Consider the following 22,767-nt stretch of genomic DNA (forward strand, 5'->3'; position numbering starts at 1 on the left):
TTATGTAAGTGCAATAAAAGCACTTTCTAAACTACAAATAATCCTATGAAACTATAAATTGTTTAATTGCTAGAGAAACTCTGATAAACTGAATACATCGGGCATGTTTTAAGGTGCTACTTACACTGGTGCTTCCTAAAGGAGACTTTAAAACGTTTTTAAAACAATAGCTTAGAGAAAGCCTTTCCTCAGGTTTGATAATCCATTCCTGAAAGTAACAGTGCTGACCGTTGCCACATCCCCCACATCTTACAAGGAATTTCTACTGCTTTGTCTTCTACTGGGACCTCCTGAAAAGCACGATCACTAGGATGATGGACTCCTTTAAAAGCTCCTCATTTTCCCCATGAACGCAAGGGTATTGTCTTAGTTCAGGCGGCTATAACAGGATAGGTGGCTAAACAACAGAAATTAATCTTCACATATCTGGAGGCTGAGAAGTCCAAAAGCAAGGCACTAGCAGGTTCAGTGTCTGATCAGGGCCCAATTCCTGGTTCATAGACAGCCGTCTTCTTACTGTAACCTCACATGGCAGAAGGGGCAAGGGAGCTCTCGAGGGTCTCTTTTCTAATGGTGCTGATCCCAAATCGCTGGACACCTCCCAGAGGCCCAACCTCCCCTAATACCTTCATCTTAAGGGTTAGAATTTCAAGATGTGAACTGAAGGGGTCGTAAACGTTCAGTCTATAGCAATGAGCATCACACAGTTTCAGCATGTTGAAGTCAAACTGCATCCAGGCCGCTGTACCCCTGAAGACTTACCACAACCTGCTTAGGCAGTGCTACCATACACAACCTCATTAAAGATCTAAGAGGGTTTTAAAAGTCATCAAGTTGAAAGGAAAAAAATCAAAAATTAAAAAAAACCCTGCTCTCTCTCCATCTTTTTCACATATGGGAAATCATCTTTTAAAAAGCACATAGCTAAAAACAGGAGATTTATGGTGTGCTTGAGTAAAGTAAACATTTGAAGTTCTTTGTTTAGTTTTGCTGAGACATAATTAGATCTTTTTAAGGTAGTGGGTAAATTAATTTCACCTTTCATTGTGAAAATTTAAGAGTGTAAGATGTTTGCTGTCATCTAGCCTTAGGATACTGTGGATAATTAATTTTATGGCATTTCTGCCACCTTCTTTGGACAAATTCAATCTCTTTTTCTAACTTCCTTCTTATCATTTTTCCATAGACTTTCCCCCCATTTAGTGTTCATTCTTGGCCCCTCAGTCACCGCATGTTTGTTTCGTGGTCCACTTTGCTGTTGCCTAGAAAAGCACCCAATGCCTGAATTGCTTTGGGGGGATAGAGTCCTTCCCAAGCCATTACTATTCAGAAGGAGCCACATAGCAGGACTCATTTGTTCAGTGAATGAATGAATTCCCCTACCCATACTTCTCACCAAATTGCCTAAAGTGTTTTTTCTAAACCTTGCATGTAGTCTCATGGCGTATAAGAAAATGGACTCACAAGGAAACATATTACCTAAGCAAATCTAGAACCTAAAAATAGTACATATTCTAACAATAGAGTGTAGCAGATGGTTTACCAACTCCCTCTCTCTCTCTCTCTCACCTTTTCATAATAAGAAATGACAAAATAAACCATCTTTAAAATTGCTTCTCATCAATAAGGGAAAAATGCATCAAAGAGGGCCAACCACTACTTTTTGTGAACTGACTCAGACTTCATGAGACTGAAGTGAGATATGACAATAAAAGCACTTTTTCCATGTCAGAGCTGGCTATTTAGAGGGCTGGGATTATAGAAACTGGCAAGAAACCTTTTTTTTAGAAACCTCAACTGCCGATGCTGTTAGCAGTGTGAAAGTATATTTAAAATGGCCAGCTTTCAAGTCATTGCAGATTTAGAGTATTTGTGACCAACGTCTTACCATGTATTCACCTTGGTGTAACGCACGTTGCTATGCTTGTTATCTGTTATTTCCTTGATTGAATGGTTGATGGATTGCTTGACTTTTAGCAGTTTAAAACAATGAATGTTGATTTGTCTTGAAGTTTCGATGGCTCAGGAATCTGGACATAGCTTAACTGGATGCCTTTGGATCAGGATCTCTCACAAGACTGTAATCAAAGTGTTGGGCTAGGGCTACACAAGCAAGAAATTTAATTTTAAAAGAGAAAGCAGTGGCCAGGAGATTAATTTTTTTTAAGAGATGTGGTCTCACTATGTTGCCTAGGCTGGACTTGAAATCCAGGGCTCGAGGGATCTGTCCACTTCAGCCTCCTGAGTAGCTGGAAATACAGATGCGTCACCACACCCAGCTTTATTAGTGCATTTTTAAAAGCTACAATATATAGTGAAAAAGTCAACGATATTTCTAGATGAGCAATATTTTTTCATTTGTAAAAATGAAAAGAGTTTTAAGAATATTTTAAACAGGTTCCCAGTATACTGATGATTCTGAAAAAAAAAAAAACATCCATGAGAAGAGTAGAGGTATAGATTTTCTGAAGCAATGGGTATCCAAAATCATTTTAATTTGGTTCTAGAATGCAATGTGACCATAAGAACTTAAAGCCTCCTCCTCTCAAACCCACCACAGCATTCCTCTGTTAATAATCTCTGGAGTCCCCCTGACTCATAGGCTAAAGACACAATCACCTACCCAACTCAGCCCTACAGCTCCTGGGGCCTAACTCTGGCCAGCCACACTCTCCAGTTTTATCACACTCCCTGCTCGCTGTGCTCTAATCCCTGGCTCCCTCAACCACCTACCCTGCTTCTTCCCACCTCCAACCTTGCACAAGTTCTTCCCTTTGTCCTGGCCATTCTCCCCACCTCACTACACATTTTATCTGTTTGACTCATAATCCTCCCTTTGGCCTTATCTCAAATATCTCTTCCTGAGAGCCACGCTCAGGCTGGACCAGATTTCCCACGGCCCCTAATATACTACCCTTGTCCTTTGGAGGACTTAAGGCCCTTGTAAAAGAGGCCACACACAGCATCCATCTTTTTGCCCTTTCATCCCTTCTGCTACGTGAAGACACAGCATTCAAGGTGCCTTCTTAGAAGCAGAGATGGGGCCCTCACCAGACACTGAACTTGCCAGCACCTTGATCTTGAATTTCCCAGCCTCCAGAACTGTGGAATAAATTTCTATTATTTATAAATTGCCCAGTCTCAGGTATTTTGTTATAACAGTACAAACAAACTAGCATCCACTCCTCTGTCACTCATATCTACAAGGCCAAATCCTCTTCATCTTTGTTCTTTCGCTGCAACCAGCGTAGAGAGAGAAAAAGAACATTGGAGCTAACTTCTCACTGAAGCCCACCTACCAGGACCAGGCATTTAAATCCAATTATTTAGTTCTTACTCTGGCTTCTAGGAAAGATGGGAGTCTGACTTTTCTTAAGAAAGTAAAAATGCTTCTGTTTTGTATTTATCTATTTGTTTGGATTATCCTGGTCATTATTACAGATCATTGTGTCCTGGGCACACATGGACTTTTCATTTTATTTCATTTTATTTTATTTTATTTTATTTTATTTTTTAGACAGAGTCTCGCTTTGTTGCCTAGGCTAGAGTGAGTGCCATGGCGTCAGCCTAGCTCACAGCAACCTCAAACTCCTGGGCTCAAGCAATCCTCCTGCCTCAGCCTCCCGAGTAGCTGGGACTACAGGCATGCGCCACCATGCCCGGCTAATTTTTTCTATATATATTAGTTGGCCAATTAATTTCTTTCTATTTATAGTAGAGACAGGGTCTCGCTCTTGCTCAGGCTGGTTTCGAACTCCTGACCTCGAGCAGTCCGCCCACCTCGGCCTCCCAGAATGCTAGGATTACAGGCGTGAGCCACCGCGCCCAGCCTGACTTTTCATTTTAAGTTTTTGTGGAAATGAGTCTGGGTGACATAGTAAGACCCCATCTCTACCAAAAAGAAAAAATAGGTGGTGGCTATGCACCTACAGTCCCAGTTACTCAGGAGGGCGAGGCAGGAGGATCATTTGAGCCCAGGAGTTTGAGGCTACGGTGAGCAATGATTGCACCTCTGCACTCCAGTATGGGCAGCAGAGGAAGACTCTGTTTCAAAAAAAGTTTGTGGAAATGATCTTTGTCAAAATGAGTTACTTTTTATTAAAGCCAAGCTGTATGAAAAACCAATAATAGCTATCTGTATCCTACTTACATTGGGACTATGAGTACTCTATAATTATTTCCTAAGTTGGTTACATATCATTCACTCATTTACTCATTCATTCAACAAATATTTACTGATGACCATCTTTGTGCCAACCATTGCGCTGAGACCCAGCATACAAGGATCACTGAGGATCTTCCTGTAGCCTAAGCAGCCCACAGCCTTATAGAACAAAAGCATCTTACTTTTACTCAAAAGAGGATTAAAGAAAAAAAAGAAACATTTTCAGGTCAGAAGACAGAAATGATCTTCAAAAAATTTTAACTGTGATTGGAGCAGTAAAATTTATCAAAGCAGACTCAGATCATGTGGCACCATCATATTCTTAGGCGTAAGGAGAAGAAGCACAAAAGTGAGCCAGTATGTCCATAGATACCCACCACTGTGCCTATGAAAGTCTGCAAGATCCACCCAGGAATCTTTCTAAGAAATGACAGGTACTCTTCTTTCTGGGAAGTTTTACATGTGGTTATGACTGTGTTCCTATCCGAAGGACAATAAAACATTTACATGGTTTTTTAAAGCTCTGTACCACAAAACTAAATGACCACCCAAAAGTACGCTTTGAGCTTCCCATTTGTTTTGGGAATCTCCAAAACCCACATGTTCAGTGATTCACTAGAAAGACTCACAGGACTCAACATATATTTATCCTCACAGCTAAGATATATTATAGCAAAAAATGTACACAACAGGATCAACAAGGAAAAGAAGACATAGGCAGAATCCGGAGAAATCCATGTCCAGGCTTCTGCTGCTCCAAGAGTAGACACACTGAGTGTTTGCCTTTCTCTATCAGCAAAAAGTGCAGTACTGTATGTGCAATGTTTCTGCCCAGGGAAACCCACTAGAGACTCGGCACCCAACGTTTATATTGGGGCTGGTCAAGTGGGCACCCTTTGACTGGCAGTTACCAAAGTTCCAGACTACCAGAATACAGTAGGTGTTCACTATAAATTACATTGCTTGTGCAGTCTAGGCACAGTGAGTCATCCTTATCTGTTAGAGAATGGAGAGAACATTCCAAAAGCCAAGTCTCAGATGCCAGCCAAGGGCCAAACTTGCAAACAGGTCCTTCTGAAAAGGGCTCCCTATATTTTCTTTTTCCTGCACACTACTTTTTAAATCTTCTGTGAGAATATGTGCTATAGGGGATAGGAAAATTCACATTTATCCCTCTTTGTATACATGGCTAAGGAAAATGTTAGCTAGCCTCAATTTATAGGTACTGTTGTCACTAGAGTTATTTCTACCATTTCTATTTTTACCATTTTTAAATAGATATATCATTACTAATAACATTATTATTGTCAATTTTAGTAATAATTATTAGTAGTGACAATATTATTATCAGTTTCTATAATTATTAATGTCTATAATTAAATATTATATATTATTTCTATGTAATATTCATATGAATAATCCATTCAATGATCTTTAACATTCTTTGAAAGATTGTTAACATGCTGAGATCATGAAACTTTAAAGAGATTCTATGTTTGGTTCCTTATTTTATTTTTCCTCTAATCTGTTACATTCTTTAACAGGAAAAACTTTCTGCAGCTTAAAGGAGCAACCATGGATTTCCGGCGTGTGAAGGAATATTTCTCCTGGCTCTACTATCAATACCAAATCATTAGCTGCTGTGCTGTCTTGGAGCCCTGGGAGCAATCTATGTTCAATACCATCTTACTAACCATTTTTGCTATGGTTATATACACTGCCTATGTCTTCATCCCCATCCACATTCGCCTGGCTTGGGAATTTTTTTCAAGAATATGCGGATATCAAAGTACAATTTCTAATTGATCTTATTTGCATTCTGTGAAATGGCATTGTGTATTTATATGTTGCTTACAAACTTACTGATTTAGGTGACTACTATGTCTTCTTTCACTATCTGACCTGAAAAGCCCTCTCTTCTCTATGCACTCTTATATCTTGCCTGGAGTTTGAAATAGAGCCTCTTTAGTTTCTTTTATACATGCTTCATTGCACATCAGACCATAGAAAATACCAAGACTTTACCTCACATACCATATTCATTCGACACAAATCTATGACTTCAGATTTTTTTAATCAAGACAATTTCATATAAATTTTTTTTGGAAAATAGGCTTTTAAGAGACCTACTAGAATCATATTTAAGGTGTTCCCTTGATGCCTATTGTATACTGAAGAATATATTTTACAAAAAATTATTCAAAGGCTACCGTTAGCAGTATCCTATCCTTGTTTACAATGGGTACAAGATGTGAATATATGAACCCCCTAAAGTCTTATTTTCTAGTAAACTGAAAATAACTAAAATTCTTTTACTTCAAATGCAAAAGAATAGGCTGGAGACAATTATTTCCTTTCATACATGGTTCATGAATTGTTTTGATGCCTCTTAAAATGCCTCTTAAAGTCTGGCTTTATAACAGTTTAAAATCGACAATGTTGATTTTAGATAAACAAGTAAGTATTAAGATACAAAATAATGTTAAGTGTAAGAAACAAAAATATAATCAAAGTAAATTCAGATGTTGTGACTTGTGATGTTGCCTTTGCCTTGCATGATGGGGGTAAAAGAGAGAAGAAATGGTTTTCTTTCTGTGCTTTCATTTAGTGGAGGGAAAAAAAAAACATGCATGTATTGGACTGCAGGAAGAAAAGCTAATAAATAGGCTGGAAGTAATATTCTACCAGCAGGAACTCAACAGCTCTAGTTAAATGTTTTGATATAGTGGCTCCTTTGCAAAGCAGAAACAAGATTTATTAAATTTTCTTCAAGTGTTTATCATAAAAACAAATGTAAGTTTTTAATTATACTGCTGAATGAAATGTGAATGCCAAAGACCAAGCCTTGCAGTTTTATTTTCCTCCCAATAAATATTAATGTTAGTAATTCAGGAGGGTAAAATGTAAATAGGTTTTAGACAATTTTTGCACCCTTGTTTGTGTTATGAAAAAAATTTCCAAGGAGAGCTGGAGAGAAAGATGTTTGGCATGCCAAATTAACTTGCATGTTTGTTAACAAACAAACAGACATACGTTTTGAAGGGAAACCAGATCTGAACATGTATTTGTTGATTTTTGCAAAATAAAATTAAGTTTAATTTTATAAATAAAACACCTACTTCCAGATTTATTTTTTCTCATATTGCATGAAATATCTAGGTGGTATGTCATATTTCTTCCCAAATTTATCATTTCTGGCCAATCCAATGTGGCAACTGATCTAAAAATGGTAGGATAAAATTAACATTTATCAAGGGACTTCTCCATGATGGACACATGTTACATGTTGAAGTAGATATTAAAGTCTCCCACTTATAGGTAAGGAGCCTGGAACTTGGAAAAGTTGCATTTCTTGTTCAAGGACAGTTAGCTACTAGCAGCATAGCAAGGATGTAGATTCAGGTCAGGACAACACTGGGCCTTGCAAATACTTGGGACATGAAAGCCCAGGGGAGGACAAGAGCACAAGAAAGCTGATGGAATTCAGGTCATCAAGATGCTAGAAAGCAGAACCCCATCAAACAAAAGAGGTAAAGGCAAAGGAGTCAGTCAAGGGTTGAGGAACAATAAGCCCAGGTCCCAGCTGCTACCTTTGCTGTGGTACCTGAAATGCTGTGGTCACCCATTTCTATGCTTCCCTGGCTCACATGCCTACGTTGAAAAATTGCTTTCACTTTTAAATATTTAACAGAGGATTCTCAGTTAAGCATCAACTTGGATGCATTCCCAGTTCACAATGATTCAACACCCTTATACACATGGACCCCTGTTAAGTACTCTTGGAATTCAATCACAAAGACACTGCATTGACCTTCTCAAAATCCTCTTTCTAAAAATAAGAGAGTTAAAATAAACATGAATAGACACAGCAAGCTTAATAAAGCATTACTCCACAGCACTGCCCTAGGATGTCACTTCGAAGTTGTTTCCTCTGGGCAATTGAAATAATAAATACAGGGTCCAAAATCATAATCCAATATAGTTTTGGAGGAAAAACCCTATCCGCAGGCAATAGGAAAGAAGAGTAAGCTCTTTCTGCCCTGCCTGCTCTGTTGATGTTCTAGACTTGGCAGAGATGTTTTTATCTGGACCACAGTTAGTCTAGGTTAGAAACACTTTTTGTGCATTTTTCTTTTGTTTCTATTAACTTGGCTATTTGAATGGTGTATACCTACGGTCCCCAGCCCTCAGGCCAGGCACCGGAACCGGTATCGGTGTGTGGCCTGTTAAGGATTGGGCCCAGAGCTCTGCAGCCCGCCCTGCCCCTCTCCTGTCCGTGGAAAAATTGTTTTCCATGAAACTTAGGAACTGTGGCTCCACAGCAGGAGTGAGCGAAGCTTCATTTACATTTATAGCTGCTCCCCATAGCCTAAGCTCCACCTCCCCTCACCCCCTTAGTCTGTTGAAAAATTGTCTTCCATGAAACCAGTCCTGGTGCCAAAGAGGCTGGGGACCGCTGGTGTATACAGAACTTTAAAAACAAGAAAAGCCAAAGGTTCCGTGGTTCCAATGGGCTTGCATCTGCCACATCTGCCAACACCATAAAATGTTCTTTCCCTGGTGTTGGCCAAGTCAACAATTGCATTTATCTGCTTGTACAACAAAAACAGAAAATGCCAAGAAGTCAGTCAGTTTTAACATCAAGATAACACTAACCAATATTTACTGGAGATAAAGAAGATCTGTCTTTATTTCTGAATCATCAGTATCTAGTCCTAGTACAGGGCTTAGCAGATAGACACCATGGAGAATATCACGTAGTTTCTCAGACCCTGTGCCCAAGGAAGGCCAATGTCTGTGTTGGGCCAACCTCAGAAGAGTCTGCTTCTGGCTATGGAATACAAGAGTAGAACCCCTTCATTCATTCAACAAATTTAATAAAAGTCATCCATGTATTGATGGACAAATAGAAGAATGGAGTGATTATTAAATATGGAATGAAGAAAATAGAAACTAGGGTGGTAGGTATTCAGATGTTCATCATAAAATTCTTTTACTATATGTTTTAAATTTTTATTTAAAAAGTGGTAAGGAAAAAAAGCCTACCAGGTACTAGTCATTGGGCTTGATGCTAGAAAATGAAGACAAATGAGACAGAAATAGAAACATCCCTTAATTTATTAGCCATATGATCTGGTAGGAAAGATGAGAAAAAAAAAAACCAAGCAAAATATTTAAAATATATATGAATTGTGATAAGGTATTTTTTTTTAAAAAAACAGCAGAGTACTGGAGAGACAGTGACAGATGGTTAAGGACAGTGGAGTCCTTGGGGTGAAGGGAACACATTTCTTCTAGCTGTAGCAGAGCAGGATCAGAACTTCTCTCTTTGCTGAACTCTAAGTGATGTGGGAGGGATGTAATGTCATTTACACTGTAAGAAAATGACACTGGCTCTGATTTGAGAGCAGATGGGAGAGGGGCATGAGTCAGGGCAAGGAGACCCAACACAGCTTCTTCAGAGGAAAGCTGGACTAAGGTGGTGGCCTCAGAGCCAGAGAGAGGTGAGTGTCTGATTTGACATAGATTTTGGAGCTAGAAAGTCTTGCTGATGGCTTGGCTCACATGGGTAATTCCATTAACTACACAATTTTTTTTTTAAACATCTAACCCAGTCAAAGGAAATTCCCTCTTTATTTTGGAAAAGTTATTTCCAGAGCTGATCCAGCTGCCTTTAAGAGAAAATAAAACCTTTTTGAGAGGTTGAAGAAAAAAATTTTTTTTTACATTTTTACTATTTTTCCAGTTTTTAAAACTTCACCATATCTCAAGAGTCCTTATACATCTGATTAGAAGAAAGCACTTCCATTTTCCACCATGAAATAGAATGTAATTCTCTAGGTACTCTGCATCATCAAAACTGACTAATCAAAATATCAATAGCATGCTTGTTCCAAGGGATTAAATTATTCTAACATTCATTCTAGAGCTTGAAAAGGCTGAGAGCAAACATAAGAGTTTAGATTCTGTTTGATTGATCCCTGCATTATTATAACAATGACAAAAGTAATAACATTGGGAAGACAGTAATGGTGGGGCTGAAAGGGCAAAGCTAACCAATTCTTAATTTTAGTTATTTGCTTAAAAAGTCTAAAGAAATGAGAGGCAGAGGAAGCTCCAAAATAAAATTACAGTTCCTTTACTTTAATGACAAAGCTTATTTCTGCTTTTTTTTTTTTTGAGCTTTTGTAAGCAATATTACTATGTGTTCCATTGACACTATTCACACTTCTGATCACTTCCCCATGAAATTTAAAATTCGAATTCCTCATTTTTATTATTGTACTTTTGTTCCTCTCTGATGGAAAGGAAGTGCTGACTGGGATAGCACTTTACCCAGGTGTGTGATTGGGAGGAAGATAGGAATATCCATAGACTGCAAAACAGAGGGGAGAGTGCCACTATCTGTCCCCAGCCTCTGTCTGGAAGAAGCACACCCACAATATGGCAGAGAAATTTCCTGGATGTTGTGGTCCTGATGGTTAGGTGCTATAGTTTGGATATTTAACCCTCCAGACCTTGTGTTGAACTTCGGTCCCCAGTGTTGGAGGGGGGGCCTAATGAGAGATGTTTGGGTCATGGGGGTAGATGCCTCATGAACAGCTTGGTGCCATCCTCCCCGTAATGAGGATGGCATCAGCTGTTCCCATGAGATATGGCTGTTAAAAAGAGTCTGGAACCTCTATCCCATTCCCCCAGCTCAGCTTCCTTCCTTGCTGTGTGATCCCCTTTGCCTTGCACCATGAGTAGAAGCAGCCTGAAGCCCTCACCAGAAGCAGATGCTGACACCATGCTTCTTGTACAGCCTACAAAACTGTTAGCCAAATAAACCTCTTTGACTTATAAGTTACCCAGCCTTAGGTATTCCTTTATAACAACAAAAACAGACTTGAGACATTAGGGATGCAACAGTTGAGAAGAGCCCCATGTCACTGAGCTCCAATGATGTTTCAGTGCTTGAGTTTCCAAGAGACCCAGAGAGAGGGACAAAGCTGGGTGGGGAGGTAAGAGAGAGACAAAGGAAGGGAGGAAGGGAGACTGGAGGGGGGGGGGAAGAGGGAAAAAGAAAGAAGAGTGAAGGAAAAAGGAAGAAACGGTTTCCTTTTGTCTTCTAAGTTTAAACCAGAAAGGTCTCATTTACAAGTGTCAAAAAACAAAATTACAACAAATTTAGTTTAAAGATCAAATTGACTTTTACTAGCAATTCTAGAATCAGACAGCATCTCATTTTATAAAATAGAATTGTTCCGATTAGCTGAGCAGAGGAGGTAGGCTTTATAGGCAGAGAAGGCCTAAAGAAAGCAGAAATAAGGACAAAAAGCAAATTGGTCATTTCAAAGTTACTTTCCTTTAGAGTTAAGACAAAGAGGACTTCTTATCATTCTAGCTCAGGTAAACCAGGCCCCTTCTGATTGGTTGTTGTAAATCTCCTTTTTTGGGGAAAACTGGCCCATTTCAAGTTCATTTCGATTACATGGCACCAAGCACCATAACTCCATTCCAATTTGGTCTGGTCTGTTGGAGTCCAGTGCAGGAGCTCAGGCCAAAACAGAGGCCTCCCATGAATTTTAACACAGTAATTTACAATTCTTCTCTGTCCTCATTCCTCAACGTGTTTTATCTCACACATTTTTCCTAACATGAGCCATATCTAAATGTTTTACAACCTTATTCCTATTAATATTTCAGTTTATTTTGTTAAAATAATTCACTTTTGCCCAAGGTTAAAATAAATCTTCTGACTGACAATGCAGCTGATCTCTCCATCCTCCAATGGGTCTTACATCTTCCTTCCTTTTATGGCCTGGCTTTTAGGTTTCCCTTTGCCTCATCCCATCCCAAACCCCACTCCCTCACTACTTCTGAAGACTCAATACATCATCTGGAAAAATTTGGAGTGAAGTTAAGTCTCTCCAGAGATTCCTCTGATTTTTTTTAAAAAATCTATATTCTATGAAATTCTAGTGACTTCCAGCACTTTAGCTTCTGGCAGCTTTTCCTGGTTATTGATACGAGCCTGACCCTTCTCTGAAATTCTATGGAATTTATAACTATAGCATTATCATCATTGAGGGGGAAGGTAAAATACTCATAAATAAAGCAAAAAGACAAATACACAAAATCCCGAAGAGTAATCATCAGTCCTTAATCTGAGATTCAGGTAAGAAAATCTAGTAAATTCCAAGGTCGGTGGATTTGTGGGAGAGGCTCCCCGGAGGGATTCAGCTTGCACTTCAGCAGACCACACCCTGCATACCCTGTCCTCCCATTCCCATTCCTCACAGTCCCTCAGTCCATTTGCCCTCTTTGTGGCTCTCGTCCTGCCTACTCTTACACGCAGCCCCAAGGGGGGTTTACTACCTGTCTCTGTGAAGGAAACCAGAGTATTTCACCCCAAAATAGACTTCATTGGCATATTTTGAGATGGCTGTCCAGAGGGCCCACAAACGGAAGTAGCCCGGCCAAGCTGTCTCTTGTGGGGTAGATTTGCTTCTACAGAGAATCTGCATTGGTGCAATCGGGCTTTCTCTGAGGCCCTCTCTTGTCTAGATCTAGGGAAAATTAACTGAGAGTCTGACACCATCAAAGGTCTGAAACAAACTATTACCATCTATTCTCTCTGAGGACTGCTACCTGTGAGGTTTCATTGACATCAGAAGACCATCTTTGCTATCCAGGCCTCCTCTTCACCTCCCAAAACCTGTCTTGCCTCTATATCCTGGATTACCACCATAACCTGTTTTGGGCCATGTTCCCAGCCCATGTTCTTTCTGTAACCTCAAGATGGTATATAAGCTTCTGTATCTCTTTGGGGTGGGAGTTGAGAGTAATCACTCTGTAGTATGCACATGTTAATAAATTGGTATGCTATTTCTCCTATTAACCTCCATTTGTTGTTGGTTTTTCAGAGAACTATCATAGGGCAAAGGGGAAGTTTTTCCTTGGCCCCTACATTGTCAAAATATAACCATCTGGTAGCTTATCTCTGAAACCTTATTATGCAAAAGCAATACCTTCCTTCTAATCTAGAGTTACATTTACCTGAGCCACAGCACGTACCTGGCTCCAAAGAAGGAGAGGGAGAAAGAGAAGTCCATCGCCCACATACGCATATTCTGTACCTCTCATGTGTTGCTTACCACAGAGCTACGCAGGTGTTGCTTCCAAAGAGCTCAGAGACACAGACCATGCTTTATTGCACCATGTATTCCTGTAAAAGCTTATTAAATGGATGGACTGATGAATTAAGTCCTTTCACAATTCCAGATTAGAGGCAACATTACAGTCATATTCCAGACATGATTTGTCACTAGAATTTATATTGAGCAACTCACCAATAAGGTAAGATTTTAAACATCTGGTGAAGGTTCTGAGAGACTGCTGTCCCTAACTTGTATTCTACTGTTTGCTCCATCTCTCCTGTTCCTACATTTACTCTCACAACAATCCCCACAGAAGCATTTTTTTAAAAGGAGGGGAATCAAAAAAAAAAAGGGCTAACTGATGCATTTGTGAATATCTGCAACTGTTTTCCTCCTCAAGTACTGGACCATTGGTTCTCAGCTCTAGCTGTACATTAGAATCATCTGGGAGCTTTAAAAACTGCCAATGCCTGACACTGCCCAGAAAAATTACATTGAAACCCCTGGAAGTGGTTGTCCAATATGGCATTTTAAAAAGCTCCCTAGGTGAGTCTAACACCTGGCCAAGACTGAGAACCCCTTTACCAGGCTTTCAGTGAATGCTGATTAAGTCACTAAAATCCAGTGTCACGCTGAATACTCCACTTCCTCTTTCCCACCTGCCTGGTTTGCTGAACATGTCTGTGCTATGGTCAAGGCATCACTGTTTCTCTAGACACAGTCTTAATCACAGCAAACACCACTTCCCTACTGTTCTTCAGTAAAACTACTTAACACTCCCCTAAGAGCTTGAAGTGTTAAATTGTTAGCATCATGCTCCTCGATGGATTTTGTTCCACATAATGATGTCTTCAATCATTTCATCATGCATCATTTAAGAGCAGTAAAATATCACAATTTGTGCTTATGGGCATGAAGCTCTAAAGTACACTAAGCCTGCTGCTGATGAGCTTGGTGGAGTGTTTTCATTTGCAAACTAAGTACAAGATCATGTCACAATAATTTGGCTAAGCCAGATACATAGTGCCATCAGCAAGGCTGCAGAACATGCAAAGCTTGTTGCATTTCACAATAACGTCATAGGCACCTTGAGGACGAATGATTGTACCTTGCTTCCTTCTGTTTTTAATTACTTGTAGCTAAATGTACTTAATGTAATATATACATACACACATGTATAATGTAATGTATATACACATTTTTTAACCATTTAAGGCTACACCAATGTAATTGGTGGTATAAACGTGCTAATTAGAAACTAAGATGACCAAGTAATATGGCTGATAGAAAGATAATCACCCACCAGAGAGTGGAGTGACCCAAGTTCTTCTTGCTGTAACTAACCGTGTGTGGTGTTGGGCAAGTCATTTTGCTTCCTTGGGGTCCAGCTTCTCTCCTGTGAAATGAAGGACTCACCTGTGAATGGCATATGTGTTTTCCTCTTATTGGTTCTTCCAATCACTGGCAGAGCCTCCCTAGAAGGTCATGTTGTGAAGAATTCTCAGGCTGCATCTGCTCACTGGAAAGAAAATCAATATCAACATATCGACATCTATCATGAGATCAGGAGAAAGGAAGTGGAGTTTAAATTCCACTGGACCAAAGACCATAGAATTACTTTCTCAACCCAATGCAATGGTGGAAGATCAGTATAAAATTAAAACATCTTTTTACAGCACCTTCACCACTGATCTTTATAGCCATAAAATAAAGGCATAAATAAAAATAAATAAAAAATAAAGATGTGTACACAGTACAGATATTACTCAAGGAAATAAATGTAGACTTGCTGTTTAATCCAGCAATCCCACTATTAGGTATCTGCCCAAAGTCATTTTATCAAAAAGACACTTGCATTCAAATGCACAGCGTACTCCACAATTGCAATTATGTGAAATCAACCTAAGTGCTTATCAATTCATGAGTGGATTAAGAAATGTGGCATATGGAATATCACTCAGCCATAAAAAGGAATGAAATAATGTCTTTTTCAGCAACTTGGATGGAACTGAAGACCATTATCCTAAGTCAAGTATCTCAGGAATGGAAAAACAAACACCACATATACTTTCTAATAATTGGGAGCTAAACGATGAGCACACACAGGCACAAAGAAATATAAAGGTCCCTGGAAACCAAGAAGGGGGCAGGGTGGGAGGGAGTGAGGGGTACCTATCAGGTACAGTAAACACTATTCTGGTGATGGGCACATGAAAAACCCCAACTTAAGCATTATGCAAGATACTCATGCAACAAAAACATTTGTACCTGCTTAATATTTTGAAATAAAAAATAAATTAATTAAATAAATAAAAAATAAAGATGTGTACACAAATACTGGCAGTCTGTCTCTTTATACCCAGTCACACTTACCCTTGAACTCTAGTTTAAATTCTACATCTTCTACTAAGCCAACCAGATGTCATAACAATAAATAGCTAATATTTATATGCCATATCCTGTGCTGGGCACTCTTCTAAGCATTTTGCATATGTAATTTATTTAACTCTCACAACAATCTTGTTAAATACTATTGTTATCCCCATTCTACAGATAGGAAAAACTGAGGCACAGATTAAATGACTTGCTTAAGGTTACACAGCCCGTGAGAGAGCTGAGATTTGAACTGAAGCAGTCTGCTGCAGAAGCAATGTCTTTAATCTTTGGACAAAATGACACCCTCTTTTGAACATCCATATCAACCATCCCTATACCACACTCTTTTTTTTTTTTTTTTTTTTTGCATTCTGTCATTCACTGATTCTGTGTGATTCTAGGAGATCAACCAATGTACTTTGAGATTTAGACAGAACATTATGTACGGTGACCATTCATCCTGGTTTGCTCACCCAGTGCCTTTGGGTAGGGGTGGGGAAATTCAGAGAAGCCTTCTTACATGAAGTGACGCCTGAGTTATATCTTAAAGGATGAATAGCAATTACCCACATTAAAATAAGCAATTAAAATCATTTTGTTCTCTAATGGAAACATTCCCCATTTCCAACTGGTTATATTATATACTTGGACTCCCAAGCACATCCCTTTATAAATGGGGTTGACCATCTCTCCCTCCAAAACTCAAAGAAAACCTTAATATACTTGCAAGAATAAGGTTCAGTCCTATTGTAATTGGGATAGCTTACTTTACATGTGAAAGTCTCAAAATGTCATTTCCAGGTAATGTTCTTGGATTGTTAGAAAAGGAGAGAAAGTTTTGATGAAATTCTTGATTAGGAAAGGAGAAAATATTTCAGGATAAAAAGAAAGTGAGAGAACTAGTTCCCTCTCATAGTCAAGAGCTTCAGACTCTCCAATAAATCAGAGGTAATGAGCCGGTAACTCCATGAGAATGTGAAGGAAAAGATGCTACATTTGGGTGAGTTCCAGACAAATAAAAACTGGTTTCACTTATGCACTCTGTGACCTACTTTAGGGATAGTTAGGCCAACCAGAAAGCACAGTGATCAGAGATAGAATTAAAAGGAACCATACTGGAATACTATTTTTATTTGTTTTTGTTTTATTAATAGTAATCTTGCCTTTTATTTAATAGTCACATTTTTCAAATTTATTATAATAATGAATAATATTTTAACCTGACCATGACTTTATTCCACAGACATGCAAAAATACAAGCCTTAAAAGACACATGTGCCTTTGAGACCTGAAAACACTGAGAAGCTCAGAGAATAAATGTCAGGGAGGACAGGACCATGTCCCATTTCTTCAAAGGTGCACCAGGATGACTGAGTTAATTACCATAATAGGGCACTCAGACCAAGGCCAAAAGTCAATCTGCTCTAAAGACAAACATATATCCTGGAAATTCGAAGTCTCTTGCCTCCCAGATGAGGGGCAGGAAAAAAGGTGATGAAAATTATCAGGATGATGAAAGCCTTGCCTTTCTAAGCAACCAGTTTAGAAACAAAAATAAAACAGTGATTTCAATTTATCAGGACAAGCTAAAAGCAGAGGTTAGGGTCTGGGCAAAAACGAAAATAATCAAGAGCTCCAGAGAACATAAATAGGATATCAAGACCAAGAGAGAAAACTCAGGGGCTGGAGTGGGAATGTTGCCCAGAAACTCTATGATTTCCACCCCTGATAAGGAGTGTGTGCACATTCCAAATTCTTGGCTGCCTCAGGAGGTTACTTTTGGCCAGGGGACTGGAGGGGACCTTTGGGCAACCTAGCCCAGTTTCCCAGGTTCAGTGCTAAACACCAGCTCCACCCCTTTCAGAGCATAATCCTGGAATCATTCTGGCCTTTGAAAAGGTACCATTTGTGAGTTAAAGACTGAAGAGAACAGCAGAACAAGTTTCCATCTGAAATCAATTAAAGTCAGTGCCCACAATCAGAATGGTCCCCAAAGTTATAGCAAACCCAGTGTTCCCATTTGCACATTTGTCTGCAAATGGGAATGTTTTGCATAAAGATGTCATCACCTTTCCTCTATTAATTTGTTTAGCAAACCCTTTTTTTAAAGGACAAAGGGGAACATGAGCATACCCCTATTTGAATGGTCAGAAATCACATAATAGTATACTTTCTATATTTTTCAATTTTTCATGATGTGTGACATAATTTGCTTAAAGTTAATAAGCACCAAGAGGGCAGGGACTGTCTATTTTTGTCCACTATTGTATTCTCATCACCTGGAACATTATCTGGTACAAAGTAAGCTCTCAAAAAATGTTTGCTGAAGAGATAATACCCACCCAAAAAGTTGTGAGAGGTGGGATAATCTTTACCTCATCCTCCTTTTGGAGGGCAGATTAGAACATGATGATTGCAGTTCACATGATGCGTGATTAAAGTCTCTGTGTAATCAGGATTTGTAATACCTTGATTGCTCCTATTTGGTTCTTCCTGAAAAAGAAAATGTTGTGAGGACTGAGAAAATGAATGTGAAGTACCCACCACAGTGCCTAGTTAACTGAATCAATATTTGGTGAATTGAGTGAATGAGTGGAGAGGACTGCTTCACTCACTGTTGGTGCCCCTTCCAGTTACCTCCCTACTTTTTGGCTGTCTTTCATTACTGTGCTTTTCAAATGAGTATTCAACACTTTCATTTCCTCTCTAGTTATTTCCATCCTGTTGTCTCCATAATCTAGTCTCCTCTCTTCCCCAGCTATAGATCCAGTTTCAGATCAACATCCACTGCGCACTGCTCCTGCCATGGACCACTCAGTTGGTGGCTTGTCCTCTCCCTCTCTGGAAGCCTTTCCTTCCCCCACCATCTGTAAGATTCTACCCAAAATTTAAGGCTGAGATCAAATAATTCCTTACACAGGAAATGTATTGTGACTGTTCCAGTCCTGAGTGTGTCTTTTACTTTTTTCTACATTTTTATTTTGAAATAATTTTAAAAGTTGCAAAAACAATACAGTTTCTTTATGCCCTTCACTCAGATTCTTCTAATGTTAGCATGTTACAACACAATAGCACAATTATCAAAAAAACAGGAAATAATATTGGTACAAAACAATTGACTGAACTACAGCTCTTATTTTAATTTCTCCAGTTGTTCCCTGAATATCCTTTTTCTGTTCCAAAATCAATTCCAAATCTCACATTGTATTTGATTGTCTCTTTGGCCTCCTCCAATATGTGACAGTTCTCAGTCTCTCCTTGTCTTTCATAACCTTGACACTTTTAATGAGTGTGAGGTATTTTGTAGAATGTCCCTCAATTTGTGTTTATCTTCTGTTTTCTCATGATTATATAGAGGCTTTATGCTTTTTTGGCAAGATTGCTGCAGAAGTGATTCCGTGTCCTTCCCAGTGCACGTTATCAAGAGGTACATGATGCTGATATGTCTCAACACCAGTGACAGTAGCCTGTCATGACCACTTGGTTACTCTGGTGTTTGTTGGGTTTCTCCATTGCAAAATTATTATTATTCCCTTTATCATTGATAAGTACCTTGAGGAGCTATTTTGAGACTATGCTAATATCCTACTTCTCAAATTTTCAAGCACTGATTTTATTCATCAGTGGGCCTTGCCTGCAATAGTTATTGCTGTGGTATTTTCCTAATGATGGTTTTATAGTCTCCTCATTTATTCTACATTTACTAATTGGAATTAGTATGCAAGGCTGTTTCTTAATGTACTGTTGACTCATGTTCCTCAGCAGGTGTCTAATATGGATGCACAGTCCTGGGGTCTTTGGGATCCCTGTATAGTCACAGCTCTGCCCCTAGCTGGCTTTCATCAACTCAGCCATGTGTCTGTTTTATACTTCTAAGTCAAAGGAAGTAGCTTAAAGGATACCTGATGGGAAAAAAAGAAGGAGAAGGAGGAAGAGGAAGAACTAAAGAAGGAAAGGAAGGAAGTAGAAAAAAGAAGAAAAAACCTTTTGTGTCTTTTTATTAGCCGTCAATTACTTTGAAAACAAATAGTATTTTAAGAGGACATTTTCAATGGGATATACTTATACTGAATCCCAAGGAAAGATGTAGAAAAAAATACATTTCTGGCACTTATGCCACCTAGGTGAGTTACACAGCAGGATAATGCATTTATAAGGCATTACATGCCATACAACCATCATTATGGCTTTCTCTTATCTTTTATATTGAGTGAATGTATCTTAGAATAGGAACAAAAGGCTGCAAGTCATAGTACAAACTTAAGTGGGGAGGGGTTGGTAACTTGGAAGGCTGACATCAATCTGGCCTGTCCTGGAGATCCACAGAAAGAATTTAATACAAGCCTGTCTGCAAAATACAGAAATAACCTCCCTGGCCTAGGTATTGGGAAGGCATAAAACCTCAGAAATCACACTATCCCATTCTCAACACCAACTTCCTTGCCAGCAGCAGACAGGAACCCTGTAAGCATTGGTGATGAGTCTGTTTGCTCTCTCTCCAGCAACTCTCTCCTCCTGCCCCCGGTCCTGATTGCCTTTGTGCTCTACGCAGGGAAGGAGAACATAGAACATAATGCACAGTGATTCTCAAACCGGACATTTCTCACTTATCCAGAGTTTTGTGTGAGGTGGGGGAGGGGGGTGGTAATATCACAAATACTGTGAGATTATTTTAAATTTTATTCTGATATGATTGATATTCTTTAAAAAATAACAGGGATATTCTGGGTCAGTCTGGATGACCACCTGATACCCACAAATAGCCACTAATCCCAGTGCCTGCATTTTGTGCTGCTGCTTATAACCAGGTTATAACCGACAGATCACTTGAAGGGGCAGCGTTATCACTTCCATGTGTTAATAGGTGTAGTCAAGTGCGCTTGCCCTGGCATGTCCTCATATCTAAATGACAACATTCTATATGTGCTATTGTACTTAGGATTCATTTTAACCAATTAAAATGACAAATTTTGAGATTTGAAATGATAAAATTCAAAGACATTTTCATGGACTAAAACCTCAGGGTTTTTTTTTTTAATTTTTATTTCAGAATATTACTGGGGTACAAATATTTTGGTTGCATGAATGGCTAAAGTTTAGTTTTTTAAGTTACTGAATAAAGAGAGGTGTAGAGATGGCTTCATGAGAATGACAGTGGGCAATAATATATTCTAACTGGAGCAGGCTCATGAGAAAAGAATTGAGGAGGACGTAGAAGGGAAACAAGGCACCAAGGTCAGCCAGAGGCCAGATTACCTCACCGTGTGGTATACAAACAAGAGCTCAACAATAGTTCAAAAGGGGAAAAGTTTGTGAGAGAACTGAGTCATTGTATTACACATTGTAATACGGTGGTGCGGTAGTTAGTACCATTAAGGAGACGTGGATTTTGGGGTGTATCCATCTAGGTACTAATCAGCTTGCAGAAGTTCATTACCAGAGCATTTAGTTGTAGAGATACATGGAAAATACTTTTGTTAAATAGTCCTTTTAAAATGGTTCAGTATCGTTTGGGCATGCACTATTTCATTGATTGGTCTTAGGGTCAAAAGAGAATATATTGTTTACTGCTTAAAAGGAAAAACATTAATGATGTTAATGATGATGACTCAAAAATGGACCATCATGCTCACATCAAAAAGACCAAGTAAACAAGTAAGAAATAAAATGTCTTCCTATTGTTAAACCCAACCATTGACAATTCTATTTCAATTACATTAACTTGAATTTCATTAACATTGACAATTCAATTTTTTTGTTTTGAAATTGTGTTGGTCTTTAATTTATTTGGCTTTTATAGTTGTGTATCACCTAAAGGCACTAGGAAGTTTCATACCTAATTATATATATGTCTGTATGCATTTAAGCCACAGTATAATAAAATAATTAATGTCACTATGGGAGAGAGGAATCCAAAGTGAAAGAATAATATTCAAAGTAATAAGAAGTTAAAGAAAATTATAAACAAAATGACCCTATTCATAGCGAATGTCCAGCAGAAACAGACCTTGGGCAAGTCACTTAACTTCTCTAATCTTCAGTTTTCCTTTTCTGCAAAAATAGTTATACATGGGCTTATATATATGTAAGTTTATAAAGGTGCAGGGGAATAGGGTTTAGAAGGAGATAGACTCCACTGTTAATAGTGACAGCTTCTGAGGAAGAAAGTGGCTTGAGGGACAGAGGTGGAAAGAACTGAATTGAACTTTTTACTCTATAATTTCTGTAATGTTTAAGTTTTATGCAAATATATTCACCTAATTGAGTAAAAAATAAAGTGACAGCATAAATAAAGGGATCAGTAGATTACTCAAGTGGTGAAAGGGCATGGACTTTGTCTTCAGAAGACCTGGGACTAAACTTGATTCTGGTGTTTCTTAGGAGCTATGAGACTTTGGGCAACTCACTTAACTTCTCTAAGCCTTGGTTTTTCTCATCTGAAATATAGACATGGTATTAGCTATAGGAATACCAGGAAGATTAAATAAAGTATGCAATGGAGTGAACACAATGCCTGGCCTCAAGGAATGCTCAACACACAAAAAACACTGGTTTTATCATGCTAGTTGTTAGTTTTAATATTAATTATAGTTGTTTTATGAGATTAGCTTTACTCAACCAAGTGGGCTGTCTGGTTTTTGCCATGGTTATGTTTCTGCTGGACATTGCCATTTGCCCCTCAGGTTCATGCCTCCTCCTTCTCCACCTGTGCCTTGGGAAAGCTGACCTTTATGAACTGCATCAATGGACTCCCATGCCTTCTGGTTTCCAGACAGGTTTTGACAACAGGTGCACTGATAGGAGATTGGAGGGTGGGGTCAGAGAAAAGTCAGGTATTCATTCTCACAGCTCATTCCTTACTAGGGAGCCACTGGCTGAATTTACCCTTTTCCAAACCCATACCTTCAGTCCTTAGCTCCCTCTGGAAATCCCTTTCTCCCATTGTCCCAGCCCTAGGGTGATCCAGCCTCCCAGGGTTGCTAGCTTCAGGGTTCTACACTATCCTTTGTTGTTTTTCCTAACTCAGTAAATGGTTCCTTTCTTAAACTCTTCAAATTGTCCTTTTGGAGTACAGCATCTGCT

The 22,767-nt window shown here is 38.9% G+C and overlaps 1 protein-coding gene and 1 non-coding gene across 2 annotated transcripts in view; both read left to right on the forward strand.

Moving 5' to 3' along the window:
- SPTSSB (serine palmitoyltransferase small subunit B) overlaps positions 1-7,246 on the forward strand; it is a 30,358-nt gene extending 23,112 nt beyond the window's left edge. The window contains exon 3 of the mRNA XM_012782779.3: positions 5,710-7,246. Coding sequence (XP_012638233.2) covers positions 5,741-5,971 — 231 coding nt within the window. The 5' untranslated portion in view covers positions 5,710-5,740 and the 3' untranslated portion in view covers positions 5,972-7,246. The remainder of the gene's footprint in view (positions 1-5,709) is intronic.
- A 10,788-nt stretch (positions 7,247-18,034) lies between these two features.
- Positions 18,035-18,172, forward strand: LOC142875420 (U8 small nucleolar RNA). The gene has a single exon (XR_012922777.1). It is a non-coding gene; the product is annotated as a U8 small nucleolar RNA (small nucleolar RNA).
- Positions 18,173-22,767: the final 4,595 nt, after the last annotated feature.

The sequence above is a fragment of the Microcebus murinus genome, chromosome 1 (genome assembly GCF_040939455.1).
Source record: "Microcebus murinus isolate Inina chromosome 1, M.murinus_Inina_mat1.0, whole genome shotgun sequence".
In the NCBI taxonomy this organism is placed as follows: domain Eukaryota; kingdom Metazoa; phylum Chordata; class Mammalia; order Primates; family Cheirogaleidae; genus Microcebus; species Microcebus murinus.